General features: G+C 40.9%; 1 protein-coding gene across 2 annotated transcripts in view; it reads left to right on the top strand.

The window, feature by feature from the left end:
* PLPP1 (phospholipid phosphatase 1) overlaps positions 1-16,567 on the top strand; it is a 95,437-nt gene that overhangs the window by 74,108 nt on the left and 4,762 nt on the right. For both annotated transcript variants that reach the window (XM_059417875.1, XM_059417874.1), the window contains exon 4: positions 10,567-10,624. In XM_059417875.1, coding sequence (XP_059273858.1) covers positions 10,567-10,624 — 58 coding nt within the window. The remainder of the gene's footprint in view (positions 1-10,566; positions 10,625-16,567) is intronic.

Below are 16,567 nucleotides of genomic sequence, written 5' to 3'. Positions count from 1 at the left end.
CTACGGGGCTCAAACTCATAACCCCGAGATCAAGAGTCACACATTCTACCTGCTGAGCCAGCCAGGTGCCCCTGAGAAGGCTTTCAAAACTTAATTTGTTTTTGATTTACAATATATCTGTTACTTTATAGATACATTTGTTCCACTAATCTGACTGCCTTTGATCACAATGTAAAAAAAGTTTCTGGACATTTTATACACATTATTGAAATGCTTGCCGAAGGTGTTGTGAAGAGGCCTTAGGTACTGCAGGTTTAAGCTGACACATACTGATACTGCTCACGGGTTCTTACAGAAGGGCAGAAAGAGCAGGGGTGTTAGATTGCACTTCCTAATTCTCCAGAACTGTGATGATAAAGTCAGAATTTGTAATCACTGCAAGGGGAAAACACATCAGAGGTAAGATGTTAAAATCAGGTAACTTATCTTGCCATGATTATTGGCAGAGACTATTTGAGTTCAGCATAATTATGTGATAACATTATTATGCAAAGGTAACATAGCTGTCGAAGCACAAACTGATTGAAGTGTACTTCTTGTGGAGGCACTGACATAATACTCTATTATTGGTGCTTTGGTGGGGGAAGGGGTGGGGAAGCAGCAGAGGTGATTTGTGACATTGAAATATGAAAGGTATAAGAATTTTACATCTTCTAGAATAACTACATAAAAACTGATTTATCATTAAGACATTAGATTCTGTTTGAGCTTAAATGTATTGAGCACCTACTGTATGTTTATCTAGTGGTGGTGGGTGTTAAGGATTCAAGATGAGTTAAGGTGGGATCTCGGGGGTGCCTGGGTGGTTCAGTAGGTTAAAGCCTCTGCCTTCCACTCAGGTCATGATCTCAGGGTCCTGCAATCGAGCCCCACATCAGGCTGTCTGCTCGGCAAGGAGCCTGCTTCCCTTGCCACTCTGCCTACTTGTAATCTCTGTCTGTCTAATAAATAAATAAAATCTTTAAAAAAAAAAAGATGGGCTCTCAGGGAGTTGAGTGTTCACCAGCAATTTTTCTCTTGATTTGCTATACCTTCTGAATTTTTCTAATGGACGTTTCGTATGTAATTAAAACAAAGAAACAAACAAACGTCAGACATTTCTGTTTATAAGTCTTGTCCTACTCCTGCCCATGTTTGGATGGAATGGAAGAAGGAAGGACGATAGCAGATGATTTACTATGGAAGGTGGGTTCAAGGATATATGTGTGCCGTACATCTCTCTCCTTTTGGAGAAAGGAAGAGCACTTCAGCCTAGTTGTTGAAGAAAGGTTTCTGGAAGTTAACGGTGGCTGCGGTGACTCTTGTGTTGTAATTATCCAGGAAAGTTGGGAAGCTCATTTCAGGTGCAGTGATGAAAAAACACAGCATGAAACATGACGTGTATTGGGAATTGTAAGTAGTTGGGTAGCAGATGATGGTTCCAGACTAGCTGGTGGGCCTGATGAAGGGGCTTGATTACTCGAAGCTCAGCAGTGTACCAGTGAAGGACGTGAAGCGGGAGAGTAATGTGGTCATGATTTTGTCTTTATATTTGTAACAAGTAGTCTGCTTTCCTCCACTTCATTCAAATCTAAATATACTAAAATGGGATTCTAATTATTATATGATCTAAGCTTTCATTTCTTTTAAAGCAAAAGGACTTGAGATACTAAAGGAAATGTAACTCTAGTGCTTTTGTCCGTTAGGTAGAAAGGTTGTCCAAGTGCAGTACCGTGGCACTCAGCTTGTCCTCTGGTAACACTGTCTCTGGTGATGTCATCTGCTCGAATCCGAAAGGAACCCAGAGTGACCTGTCTGGTCAGCTTCCTGTTGGGCTCTAATAATTTCATATGTGCGTGGGCTTTTGCATTTTCTCTTGCCACTCTCAGTGCATGTCAGAAGTTTTATAGTAGTTTAATTGTATAGACTTGTACTGGTATCTTCTACAGTCATCTTACCTGGGTGGTGAAGAGTTAATGGTGATTTCATGGTCTGCGTCAGGGTGGGAAGTGGAGTGTACTGGCCAGATTTAACAGGCTTTCTTGGCCTTCATGCTGTCTTTTTGGGAGAGGGCTGAAAGTAGAGGTGTGGCAGTCGTACCTCTGGCTAGATTCCTGCCCCTTAAAATACACCTTAGAAGGCAACTTAGAAGTCTGCCTTCCTTCTGACTGCCTCTAAATTCTTCTGCCTTGTGGCAAGGTAGTTTTCCTTGTTCAGTGTTTTAAAAGGGGGTTGGGGGAGGAAGGAGGTAAGGAGTTACTAGTTACAGGCATAGGAACGCCTCAAAGTTACGTCCCGTCCCTCGTGTAACCTGCCAGTTGCCCTTTGTTTCCTTTTTAACTCTTTGATAATGCCACGTTGGTGATTTGGAGTCTTTTTGCACCAAGGAATCCATTTTTCCCTCCTGCTGTAGGAAACCTGTGACGGCTCTTCTCCTGCTTCGTGCACTTATGTCTGTTTTACTCTTCTATCCGTAACCTCTCTCATTTCCCCGTCTTCGCTCAACTGTCAGAGACCCAGTTTCCCTGCTCAGAGTGTAGAACCGTTTATTCCCAGTCATCTGATTTTCAAGGCACACCCAGTTTTACTTTCCTTTATCTCCGAGTTCTCAACAACTTCTCCTTTTTAGATTCCTTCTTTTCAAACGAGTCTCCCATAAACAGAAGACATGCGATCATTTGTTTTTAATCATCAACTGGTTTATTTAATCAAGAGTTTAAAATACCTTGTACACATATCAGTTATGTCCTACTTTTTACCCCTCTCTTTTTTCATTTTCCACGGTCTTGCTCATTTCTCTCCTTTAAGTTTCATGATACGGTATCTATAGATATTAGATTATTTGGTATATAAGTCACTGACAGTAGTGGCTGTGAACTGGTATTTGATGCTGACGCATTAATATTAATGAATAAAATAGGATACTCAGATCTGTTTTATTTTAGTTAGGCATGTCACTTTTATACGTGAAGTAGCTAATCGACTCCATATAAATTAGTGTAGCTTTAAATGGAAACCTAGTAAAATCTTTCTAAAAATAATTTAAGGAATATATGACAGGATTTTTGTTGCTAGTGAACTAATCTCTCAGTCTCTGGTTCAAGCAAATAAGATGAATTTACATTATTTTTGTTGTATTTTACTTAATTTTGTTTGGGATCATCTTACATTCTTTTGCCATTTATCATCTTCATCTTTATCTCTGTACTCTTCGGGAGAAAAGATACCCCGTGGTTCTTGTGTATCTACACATCTCTAGAAATCTGATCTTTCTCCTCTCCAAACACATATGTCAAAATCACTTGTTTACTGCTTTGTTACTTGTAATAATCAATAGTTAATATGCTGAATTTCAGTGGTGTGAAATTAAGTGCATATATTTTTGTGGAAACACGACATATGATATTTAAAAATACACGAATGTCAGAACGTTTCATTGAGAGATGTAAGAACAAGCTTCCCGGCGTTGAGACCCAGTGGGGCTCTGGACATGAATCTGTAGGCAGGGAGCTGCACGTGGGTCCTGAGGGCTGGCTGCCGGGCAGCTCTGAACGCAAGTGTTGTTCAGGAAGGAATTCAGGTGCATGTGTGCGTGTGGGTTTAGTGGAGAGAGGGTTTGTAGGAAATTTGTAGCAGGCATATCAGAGAATTTGACTATCATTTTTTATATTTTTAAATATTTTTAAATATTTATATAAAAATATATAAAATCCCAGTAATGACATGTTATGTTTGCAATATCATCACTGTAAAATGTGACAGATTTTTTAAAAAAGGTTTTTATTCATTTATTTGACAGATCACAAATAGGCAGAGAGGCAGGCAGAGAGAGGAGAAGCAGGCTCTCTGCTGAGCAGAGAGACTGATGCGGGGCTTGATCTCAGGACCCTGAGATCATGATCTGAGCCAAAGGCAGAGGCTTAATGCACTGAGCCACCCAGGCACCCCTGAAAGATTATCATTTGATACCTTTCCCCAGAGTGACTATTAACAGTTTGTCCTATCAGTTGCTTTCTGTGTATTTTACACTAAGTGTGAAGTTGTATGCTTTTATGTGGTTTAAATAAGTGACATATTTTAAAATATTTATTTTATTTAAAATAAAATATTTCCTGTAGATTTTGTTGTCACTTCACATAGTTATTTAATAGATTTTAATTAATTTACGGTATTCAGAAGAAGAGTGAGAAAACCATCATCTTCAAGTTGCTGGCTGTGTAACTTCAAACATCTTTGTGCTTGTGTGTGTTTCTCTAGGATAGATGTCTTCAAGTGGAACTACTGGGTCAGAAAATACTGTGGGTTTATATATAGATAGATACTGTCAGATCTCCTTTGAAGAGTATGCACTCCTATCAGTGCGTTGTGGAACTACCCATTTTCCCCATTCACTACCTACTTGACTTCCCCGGTATATTAGATGTGAAATTTTTAAAGATAATAGCCTGACAGCTCATTGCCTGAGCATTTTGCACAGCTATTGGTTGTAAAAATCCTTTTGAAACAAAGTGGGACAAATACTTGGGAAATTATTCCTTTGTGCATTTGTTGGGGACATTTGTTATAACTTTCTCATAGGGTCATTCTATGTTTAAAGGTTACCACAGAAGGGAGTTTTATTTACCCTGTCCTTCAGGTTAATTTGCTGTTGTGTAAACTTTCTAATCAGGAAATAACATTTGGAGAAAAGGCTTCATGTTGCAGTTTTACTTCCTTTTGTTTTGGCCTTTAGAGTGTACAAAGGAGAAATGAATATTCTCTTAAAATGCTTATCTGCATATTGACATTTGCCTTTTCACAGATGATCTAAGTTCTTCGTGTACTGACTTCACACACGGTGCCGTGTGTGAATCGTGCCTCCTGTTCTTTCTCACGGTGGCTCCTTGCTGGGAGATGCCGGCGTTCTGCTGCTGGGTCTCCCGGCCCTGCACCTGAGTGGGGGATCCTGGCCCTCTGGGAAAAAGCTGGGAGGACTTGGATTTGATCCTCAAAGCGATGGGACTTGGGAGCCAGTGAGTGAACCTGTGGGAGGGTCAGGGTCTCTGTCTAAATAGGATCAACAGCCCCCACCATGGGGATTTCTGGGAAGAGTGGAAGTACTGGGGATTAGATACCTGTGCATAAAAGGGGCTCAGTAGCTTAGAACCGTTGTCTTATGACAGCTTTTCTGCCTTAAAATAATTTAGGAATCGGTTTCAGGATGATCTTTAAGGAAAGGAAGGAAGTTCTGAATTGCCCCAGAGTCAACTTTGCCATACCCAGTGAACTGGTGGGAAAGTAAGAATTAGAAACATTGTGAACACTGACCACTTTAAAATGAAAACAAACTATTTTTTTGCCAGACTATGTCTCCTAGTAAAGCATTTGATTTGAGATAACATTTTATTAGTCCTAATTTTTTTTTTTTTTTAAGATTTTGAGAGAAAGAGACTGCAAACATGAGCAGGGGGACGGGCAGAGGGAGACGCAGGCCACCACTGAGCAGGGAGCCCCCACGTGGGGCTCAATCCCAGGACCTCAGGATCATGACCTGAACTGAAGGCAGATCCTTAATCTACTGAGCCACCCAGGTACGCCTTGTCCAAATTCTTGTTTTAAAAAAGACTGCCTCAGGGTGCTTGGGTGGCTCAGTGGGTTAAAGCCTCTGCCTTCAGCTCTGGTCATGATCTTAGGGTCCTGGGATGGAGTCCCTCGTCAGGCTCTCTGTTCAGCAAGGAGCCTGCTTCCTCCTCTCTCTCTGCCTGCCTCTCTGCCTACTTGTGATCTTTCTCTGTGTGTCAAATAAATAAATAAAATCTTAAAAAAAAAAAAAAAAAGACTGCCTCTATTTCTGGCAATATGGAGGATTAGAAACACTGATAGATGCTAGGTAATACATTACACACACACGTATGCACATGTTGGTATTATATATATAAACACATTTAAATATATATAAACACATATAAATAAATCTTTGTAAATAAATAGCCAAGCTGACGAGAGAGTAAAGGAATTTTCATGATGTTGGAATTCGTTAATGCTGTTGATCTGATGTGTACCTGAAGGTATGTGCCAATTCTTGGTAGCCTAGAGCCTCAGTTTTGATGGGACTCTGAACATGAGGCTAGTGCAGGGTAGACAGAGGGGAGACCCAAGGATAATTTAAGGACTCCCAAAGGGCACATCTTCCTGGCGGGGGAGGAGACTGCTGTCAGAAAGAGTTCTTAACTACAGGACCATAGTCAACATTGTTCTGGTGCCAGAATACATACTATATATGTGGGGCTTTAAAAAAAAAATTTTTTTTTAATGGATTGCTACTGAACCCAGCAGGAGAGAACACACATCTTTGCTGGAAGACCTCTTTTTGTTTATTTATTTATTTTTTAAAGATTTTATTTATTTATTTGGCAGACTGAGATCACAAGTAGGTAGAGAGGCAGGCAGAGAGAGAGGAGGAAGCAGGCTCCCTGCTGAGCAGAGAGCCCGATGTGGGGCCCGATCCCAGGACCTTGAGACCATGACCTGAGCCGAAGGCAGAGGCCCAACCCACTGAGCCACCCAGGCGCCCCTTTGCTGGACAAACTCTTTTTAAACCAAGGCCTCCAAGATTCCCCACAGATGGAGTATCAAGGACATGAGTTCATATTGTCCTGTGAAGGAACATACATAGAAACAAGTTCCCCTAAGTGAGAGTCAGGAGATACAACAAACTACATAAGCTCTCAAAGGTTGCAGATAGTAGAATTACCATATAGAATATAAAATCAGTATATCTACTGTGTAGAAATAAATCAGAGACTGAGAATATGATGAAGGATAAGGATCAAAATTGACCATAGTTTGAAAAAAGGACCAAAGAGATCTTTAATAAATGATACATACATATTTAAATTAAAAAGTAGACTGATAAAGTACTTTAGACACAGCAAAAGTGAGAGCTGAAATGGAAGATAGGCAAAGATTGAAAGTACAAAAAAAAATGGTTAAGAGATAGGAGAGGATAGGATGAAAATGTCAAACGTGTTGAAGCAATCTCAGAAAAAGAAAGGATGGAAGATACAGAACAAATTTATAAACAAAACAACAAAAAAACAAAGTTATGATGGCTGAGACCTGTTCAAAAGTGGCGAAGTATATAAATGGGAAGCCAATGAATACTAAATTGATAAATAAAAAGACATTCCTACTGGATACATGATCATTGAGATGAGAATATTGACCTTGATGGTGGAGGGGAGGGTAAGTACAAAAAAGGACAGGTAACCTAGAAAGGAATGGCAGACAACTAGATTCTATTTTAATAGCAAATGTAGAAGTCAAAAAAGTGACGAGAAAAAAATTTATCCTACAATTCTGTATTAAGGAAAACCATCATTCAAGAATGAATGCAAAGTAGATCTTTTAAACTAAAAGAATAGCTAAAGGGATAATTCTTCTGTGCGTTTTAACTCTGGTGAGTTGGGAGGAAGAAAGAAAATCAGAGGGCTGGGAAGAGCAGTGAGAATTTTAGGAGGTTGTGATTTAACCTCCCCATGAGCTCCAAAATGCCATTTAAAAAATTAAACACTTTATGTGAGTTGCTTGCGTCTGATGACTGATAAGGGTTAGATTTGGCTGTCTTTGCAGTTTATAAGGCTGAATATTTATGTAGATGTTGGAAAACAGAGATGGAAGAATGATGGGTTGAGTGGGAACTCATGGGCCCTGTGGGGAGTGGATGGCTGTAAACACTCGCGAAGGCTATGATATTAGGGTGCAGGCTAAGCAGCTCTCCCAGGAGAAAGGGCTGTCCTGGCTAACAAAAGAAAACAAAAATCTTAAATCTGCCATTTGGAAAAGAATGCTCTCCATAGTAAGTTACATTGTCAGACTTGCCTACTTGCTCAGTGTAATAGGCCATGTCTGCGTTAGTCACATAGCTGTCTTTCTGAATATATTTTAACTCTGTAAATATTCTTTCTGGAGAGACTGCCTTAAGCTTTGAATGGAAAGCTAGCTCAAATTGTTTACCTGTCTATCTACATCTAAGAACGGGGTGACGTTCCGAGGCCGGGGCCAAAATCGTAAACACTTCAGTGAGGTTACTGTGATGAAAACAGTCTGGAATTGTATTTTATTTTATTATTTTTATTATTTTTTAAAAGATTTTATTTATTTATTTGAGAGACAGACAATGAGAGAGAGCATGAGTGAGGAGAAGAGCAGAGAGAGAAGCAGACTCCCTGTGGAGCTGGGAGCCCGATGCGGGACTCCATCCCGGGACTCCGGGATCATGACCTGAGCCAAAGGCAGTCGTCCAACCAACTGAGCCACCCAGGCGTCCCTATTTTTATTATTACTATTTTTTAAGGATTTTAAGCCCACTGACTGAGCCAGCCAGGCACCCCTACTTTGGGGATTTTTATTCAATTACTCATAAAATTATTTGTTCATTTGTGAGTTTAAGACATAATAAAGAGCTATATCTCCTAGAGATCCCAATAAAGAGATGTGTATGGAATATGAAAATAACCTGAATTTGTATTTTGGTGTCTTATTCTGTTTTAATAGTTGGTAAAAGTCCATTCTACCATGATTGTTTGATCACCTACAGTGAGTAAAGAGGTCAAATAGAGTTCTCCCACCAACTTTTTTTTTTTTTTAAGATTTTATTTATTTATTTGACAGACAGAGATCACAAGCAGGCAGAGAGGCAGGCAGAAAGAGAGGAAGGGAAGCAGGCTCCCCGCTGAGCAGAGAGCCTGACTCCGACTCCGGGGCTTGGATCCTAGAACCCTGGGCTAATGACCTGAGCTGAAGGCAGATGCTTAATGACTGAGCCACCCAGGTGCCCCAGAGCTCTCTCTCTCTCTCTTTTTTAAAGGTTTTATTTATTTATTTGACAGGCAGAGATCACAAGTAGGCAGAGAGAGAGAGAGGAGGAGGAGGAAGCAGGCTCCCTGCTGAGCAGAGAGCCCAGATTCGGGGCTCGATCCCAGGACCCTGGGGTCATGACCTGAGCCTAAGGCAGAGGCTTTAACCCACTGAGCCACCCAGGCACCCCCCCTGCCCTAGAGCTCTTATTTTATGTGTTTTAATCCCTGTTTGTTGAAGTCAGAGGTTATTCCTTGACTGGTTCTATACTGAATAAAATACCTCCTTATGTATTCGGAATAAAAAATTGAAACCGTTTTGTTTTCAACTAATGAAATCTTCCTGTGACTGAATCAGAACTGTTTAAAACTATTAATGTAGGTTTGGAATTTACAGTTTTGTGGCATAGTGTACAGTGAATACTCTGAAGATGAAGTCTTAGTGAAACTCTGAACTTGCTTGGCTTTGAGAACATTTCTCTGATCGTGGTCATGCTGGCTTGATGGGATTTGCCAGTTCTTGAAATTGGCTTTTGTTAACTTGTAGGTTCTTCAGTATAACTTACTGAAATATAAAATGTATAGAACTCTGCTCTAATTATCTAATTTAAAGTAAGGACTTCTACTAATCTATTCTCTACAGCCAAACAGTTGGTGAGGCTAAAAGTGATTTATTTTTCTTGTTTCATATAGATTAAATCCATGGTAATTATCAGGTTTAATTAGGTAATTCCTAGTTGGTACTAGAAGTTGAAAATATTCATTTTCTTAGCTATGTATCTGATTATGAAAAAGACTATCATAATTCTTGCTAGATCATCATCGGTACATGCTTAAGAAAATCTCCACTCCCACCTTCCCTCAGTTGCCAAACATAACACAGATGACTTTCTGATCTGTGTTTTAATTTCACCTCTCTGAATCCAGGCAACCAAATTCCTTTCCAATCAAACAGGGTGTAATAAGTAAGATACTTTGAAGCCTGCCCTTCTGAGTTATGTTCATATTCATAGGCAGGAGAAGCATTCTCATTATTTGCTTGATGCATCCTTTGCATGGAGTTACTTTTACTGGACCGAATGTACTTGCCTTTTTAGTTCCCATGGCCAGCGCTCCATAAGCAGAACCTAGATCATGGATGCTAGTAAGCTTCTCCCTTTTCCAAAAGGGGCCATAAAATTAAGTTTTGCAAGCATTCTGTCACTTTGGGTGGGAAGACGATACTCACATGTTGATAGAATATAATGTTGGAAAGTGTAGATTCATCTGGTACACGAACAGCACACAGTTTGAAAATAAATGTCAAACAAGCATTTTCATCTGGTGGGAATTCTGAGGTGAGAGGTGTGCCTGTTAAAAGGGCTAAAATACCACTTCTAATTTTTTTTTAAATTTATTTTCTTTTTGAAGAAGTAGTTAACTTCCGAGTATTCTAAAGCAGGTATTACTAGCACTCAGGGGCAAACCCTTCAGGTAGAAAATAAAACTTAAGTCATGGTCCTTTAAGTGTACGTGTCCTGAAGCCAGACCATTTATATACCAGTTGTGGCTTGTGGAGTATTACTTCAGAAATGTTCGTGTCGGGTTTTTCCCTGCTGGAAGTCTCAGTACTAGGGCACCCCTCCCCACTCCTGTAATTGGCCAGGGTGAGGGGGCCAGGTGTCTGCTCCACCACAGTAAGATTTAGGACAGCAAGATGATTGTGCCCGCCTAGGAAAGTAAATTGACCTTTGTCTTCTTTCTCTCCTAGGTTGTCTTTTTACTCGGGCCACTCTTCATTCTCCATGTACTGCATGCTCTTCGTGGCAGTAAGTACTCTGCGTTGGTGTCCGGTGGGTTGCGCGCTCATGTGTTCCGCCTCAGGGTCCCCTTCCGTTCGGCCAGCTCCGTGCGGCATCCTCCGGAGCTTGGCTTGTGTGGTTCGGAGAGGGGCCTCCCGTGCTTCTGTCGCAGCCAGTCACTACTGGGTGTAGAGGCGGCAGACAGGCACACTCGCTGTATGGGTGGTGAATCGGGAGCTTTCAGGACCGTACAGGGTCTTTCCGGATGAAGGTGGTGCTTCCTTCCGGTGGGAGAAACCTAATCAAGTCTGCCATCCTGGTGCTCAGAGTCAGTGGATGTGGGCCCTTACTTTGGGACATATTTTCTGCAACATACCAGCAGCTTCTCTGTCATCACCGCAGGTCCCTGCTCTGAAGAACTGGGCCAAGGTGGCTGTGCTGGGCAATGACCTGACCCTAATTGGGAGCCCTGACCTTAGGAGCTCAGGGGGCCCCTGTCCTGTGCGGGGGTTGCTGGGTTTAGGGGTGGAGCTTCCAAATTTGTGGACTGTGAAGGCAGGGGTGGAGCTTCCAAATTTGTGGACTGTGAAGGCAGTGGTTGTTACTCCTTGAGTAGGTTTTGTCTTCCTTCCACTTTCTGAAATACTTGATTGACTGCTTTCCATGGGTCTAGAAAGGTTTCAGTTTCTGGAAGAAGTAGTTGCTGCTCAGGGAGCTTAGCATCTTTCTGGTTGGGAGGTTCAGTTGTGTCTGCTAACCCGGACAGCAGTCTGCCAGTCAGCACTTGCAGCATACAAAGGGGACAGTGAAGAGGGAAAACATATTTGCATCCACATTTTGCATCTCTAGAGATGAGTGTTTATCCAGTGTCACTTAAGGAAGATGGGCTTTAGGTCATATACTCTCCGATCCCTGTGAGTCTTTCTCTATAAAATTATCAAAATTTGTTGGGAAAGAGGGGACATCTCTACCCTAAATGATCAGCTACAATTTTTGTCTTAACTTTGTTAGTGGATTTTTATGTGGTTATGTTCTGTGTGAATTTGCTCTTTGCTCTTTTTTTCCCACTCTCCTTGGTCACATTCTGTGCTCTAGTATTTAATGCTTACATTATAGGTCTAGAATATGTAATAGAATAGACTGTTGGGAGTTAGTTTGGTCTCACTTGGAGATTTTTAAAAATCAATTTTTACCAGAATCCTGCTTTCATTTGAAAAACCAAATTTGAAAAGTCTAAAGAATGTAAAAATTACAGATGTGTGTGCTGTACAAAATGCAAACCCATGATTTCAAAACCATTACAACTGAGCTAATTTTTGGCTTCTTCACCATTACTGGAAACGTCAGTCTTTTGTCTTAGGTTAATTTAATTTTGCAAGGAAGCAACAGGGTACCAATTAACAGAATTGGGGGCTTCCATTTTAAAATACACACCCAAACGTTTCTGAAAGTGTGCCATGGGGAATGTGGTTATTTAAATGGAGAAACAAGAAATACTATTCCAATATGCGCTGTTCATATATCCCATTAGGAAAAGTTAGCATTCTTTCTAAAGGGAGCCACCGTATATTTTCCTCTTAAATAGGGCATGGAGTCTGGAGGAGATGAAGGCTAGAGCCATTAGTATCCTGAGAAATCTTCCCCAAACCCGAAGTCTTTGACAACACTGATGGCTTTTCAGTGTTTGAACATGTTTTATATGCCCTCAGCCAGACCTTGTCAGTGCCACTTCTGTGTTTTGCTCCCTCACCTGTGTGTATCTTTAAGTCCTTAAAGAGAGAGTCCTTTAAGTCTTTAAGTCCTTAAGGAGAGAGAGAGTCCTTAAGTCCGTCAGAGTCAACATTAAGACTAATGTTGATATTAATGATTTGCATTTAAACTACTTTGTTGACTCTTTCTGATAATCCTCATGAAGTAGAAGAGGGATGGTTACCACCCTTTTAGTAGGGGAAATAGGAGCCTTGGGAGGCTGTTGAGGTCAGTCAGCTCTCTAGTGTTCATAGGGTTCCCTTGCTTTGCTGATAGACTGCTTGATCTGAACCCTAGCCCAGTTACTGTAAAGGTCAGGTGATGACTTTTAGCAACTGTCCCCCCGCCCTAAAGATTTTATTTATTGATTTGACACAGAGAGAGAGAACACAAGCAGGGGGAGCAGCAGAGAAGTGGGGGAAGCAGCAGGGGAAGGGAGAGAAGCAGTCTGATGGTGGGGCTCATTCCCAGGACTCTGGGAACATAATCTGAGCTGAAGGCAGAGGCTTAACTGACTGAGCCACCCAGGCACCCCCAACTGTTTTTTTTAATTGTAAAGAATATATTCTCAGATGTATCATATTCCATATCCCTTAGTCTACTGCTCATGTTTACTCCTTTACCCCTTCTCAAAATATCTGTTCATTCAATTATAAACTTTAAGGGCTTTTTTGTAAAATATGAAACTACCGTATAGAACATGAAATTAATATATAGAGGGCCTCAGTGGTAAGCCTGTTGTGTGGACACCCAGGAGTGTATGAGGAGGTAAGTTAAAGATCTAAGCAGAGGGAAAATGACCTTAACTGTAGGTTGGTAACCGGGTCAGTATGAGCTCTTAGAGGTAAAATTAAAATGGAAAGTTCAGATAAAGAGATTTGTCATAGACCAAGGCCTTTATGGAGAGGAAAGTTGGCCAGAGCAACCATGCACTGCATTTCAGTGACTCTTAAGCAGTGGAAATATTTACTTGATGTGGATGTAGGCCCCAGCTTTTATTTCAGCCCCTGAACACAGATGTCTCCCTGCTTTCCAGCTTTCGCATTTATATGCAACATTTAACCACTCCCATATCCTCTGCCAGTTCCTTAGGCAGTGACTCATCTTGTTTCCCGAGGCATCTTGGCATCGTGGGTCAGTCCCAGATTTGGGTGGAGATATACAGTCATTCAAATTCTGAGGACAGTTTTTGATAGCCAAAACTTCCGCCCAGAATTCCTGACACCCAGAAATTAACTTTAAAAAGTCTCTTAAAGAAAATATCCTGACCATTGTTTTCCTCTGGCGGGCAGCCCAGCCCTGAACTTAACAGTGGTAGAGCACCCATGAAGAGCACCTAGGCTGGCAGGAGCATACGATAGGGCTTCTTTGCACATTCCTAGTTCAAGTTCTTAGTGATGCCCACTGAACTTGGCCAACTGCCAAAGAATCCAAATTTACTTCACTGTCCAGGAAAGGAACCATGTTACGAGACTATTCTTTTTGCAGTATATATATAGATAGATCTCTCTATATATAGGTTGTGTTGGAATATACTGAAGGAATAAACTGAAACACGTTTCCCAGCACTGTACTATGAAGCCTGAAATCTCAGATTGTGTTTCTCATCGCCATTAGTATCTGTTAGGAAATTCTTGGATTAATTTTTACAGTGGGGTCCCAGGCACCTTGGTGTCTGGGTCTTGCCCCCCGCCGCTGTCTGGTAGTGCTCTTTGATACCACCCACTTCTCTCTAGATTTGTACCACCTCTTACCCGCACTTACCATGTAGTATCTACGATTGGTGAATATTTCATGAGATGGTTTCCAAAGTGAATTAATGCCAGGCATTGCACAAGTGAACAGAGCCCAGGAACTACATGAATCTTGTCTAAATGTAACATGGAATTCTACATCTAAGTTTAGGAACTCTGAATCCTAAAGATGGTGAAATTGAAGTCTAGAGTAAAGACTGTTTAACAGAGGTCACCCTTAGGGTGTTCTCCTGGCCAGATCGGTCTTCAAGTGGAGGTGGAACAATATATTGCCTGGCTGAGTCTTAGAAGCTGTTTTCAAAATAAGCAGAGTAAGAAACAGTTGTTTGTGTTGAACACGCTACTGTTGCTCTAGCTCAGAAGTTGGCAGATGATGATGATTTTGGTAAAAGGTTAGGTCATAAACTTTGTAGTCCACAATGCAGTCTCCGTTGTGTATTCTTTTTTTTAAATAGTCCTTTAAAATGTGAAAACCATTCTTAGCTTGCAAGCTGATCCCCCCTGACTCTAATTAAAATGGAAAAATTAAAAAAAAAAAAACCTCTCATTTTAAGAATAGATTATTAAGAAACTCTGTGAGACAACAGCGTTTTGTAGTTAAGTGTTAGACGATCAAGGAAAGGCAAAAATAAACCAGCCTCACAAAATGTTTTGGTCAGCAACCAGGTTTTAAAAGTGAGAAGTTAGACCCTTTATTGGAAGCTAGTTTTTTTTTTTTTTCCAGAAATTTTAGGCAAAATAGGCTTGAGTCTTTTTTGGTGATAGTAAGATAATGAAAGGATACCTAAGTAGTGTCAATAGACATTGAATTTCCTCATTAAAAAAAAGCTCTGTGTGTGTGTGTGTGTATAATTTTTTTTTTACAAATAAAAGTATACTTTTGCATTTTTTTTCCAATGTGACCCCATGCATTGAAAAGTCCACGGTTTATTTTGACGAGGTCTTCGTGTGCCCTACAAAGCTATCATGAGGCTTTATTCACACAGATTCAGTGCTGGATTCTCTCCAGGTGAGCAGGAAGGCCTCTCTGCACTTGTCAGGGAACCATCTGCTGCCTGCATGGAGTGTCTTCCTACAATCCCCTCTGCCTTTGAATATCTGGTTATTTTGAGCAAATTGATTCTTTCTGTCCTTGTTCTCTTAAGGAGTAAGAAATTGCCTTTATGAGTCTCTACTAATCTCAGCTAAGCAGCTTTTATTTCTTTAAAAAATACCGGATGTAGTAACTTATTTTCAATAGGTTTTACTTTGCTAAGAGACTGGACTTTTTTTTTTTTTTTAAAGAGACTGGACACTTGACCCTACATTGAGCAGTTTTATTTTCCTGATCAGAAGCCTGATGCAGAAGAGTGGCTAAGAGCCTACCCTTGCTCAGTTTGCTTTTGTTGGAAGGAAAAACTAAATCTGGAACTTTCCTTTTTACAAGCGTCAGTAGTGATGCCTGGTTTTAGTGAGGACATTCCTGGAGGATATTGGTGGATTATCCCCAAGGCTAATTACCAAACTATTTTTTGCTTTCTAAATCTGGGCTATGTGCAGTCACTGGTTGTATCTGATTTGCCCTGAGCTCTTGCTCTGATGCACCGTCTGGTCACGAAGATAATGGTTCCCCTGCTGGAGATGGAGAAATCGAGATAGGCCTCACTATGGTGAGGCCTGGAGGTGGTTAATTTGCTCTCCAAGTTCTTCTGTGGTAGGTGTCTGTCCTGCCTCTCTAATAGATGAAAAAGTGGGCAGAGCAGTGTGAAGGTTAGTAAAGTATATGATGGTTCTTTGTTTTTCCTGCTAATTTTATTCTGTTTGTGCCTCCTAGAACCCCACATGCCTCTTGACTTTTCTTGTGACAGAAGGGATGACATTAGTGGTAGGCTCAGTTCCTTTCACAAACTTGACTGTTCGTTTTGCCTCTGGGAGTACCTCAGTGACCAGCTGCACATTATTGCTTCTGTTCTGCCTTTTCCACCCTTTCTCTTATTTGTAGTTGGGAACTTTCTGCTTTGTTGTTTCTTTCACCAGAAGGTTGGATATTAGGATCAGGAGGGATCCAGAGATTAGAATTTCTCACTTGGCAGTACTCTGTCCACCAGTGGACCAAAATCCCCACGGGGCAGGTCAGTTGAGGCCAAACTGAAGCATGCTCAGAAAAGAATCTTAAAATGGCCCTGAGAGAATGATAGAGATGGGTAGGGTGGCGGTGCACCCTGGCATAGGGTAGGGTGGCGGTGCACACCTTGTACTGTACATAGAAAGAAGTCATGAAGTAAATCCCATGCCCACTACCAGAAGGCTCTTGTTCAGTAGACATTTAATGTATGTTCCCATGGGATTATGTTTTTCAAGTTTTTCTCACAGTTTGAACACTGGTGTATAAATACTATTTTCCTTCCCAATTGAAACTTACCTTTTTAAAAAGTAAAACTCACCATTCAAGTCACAGAAATCCAAATTAAGAACAAAAATGGGATTC

The sequence above is a fragment of the Mustela nigripes genome, chromosome 12 (assembly GCF_022355385.1).
Source record: "Mustela nigripes isolate SB6536 chromosome 12, MUSNIG.SB6536, whole genome shotgun sequence".
In the NCBI taxonomy this organism is placed as follows: domain Eukaryota; kingdom Metazoa; phylum Chordata; class Mammalia; order Carnivora; family Mustelidae; genus Mustela; species Mustela nigripes.
The sequence above is the reverse complement of the archived record's forward strand: the minus strand, read 5'-3'. Positions and strand labels throughout refer to the sequence as shown.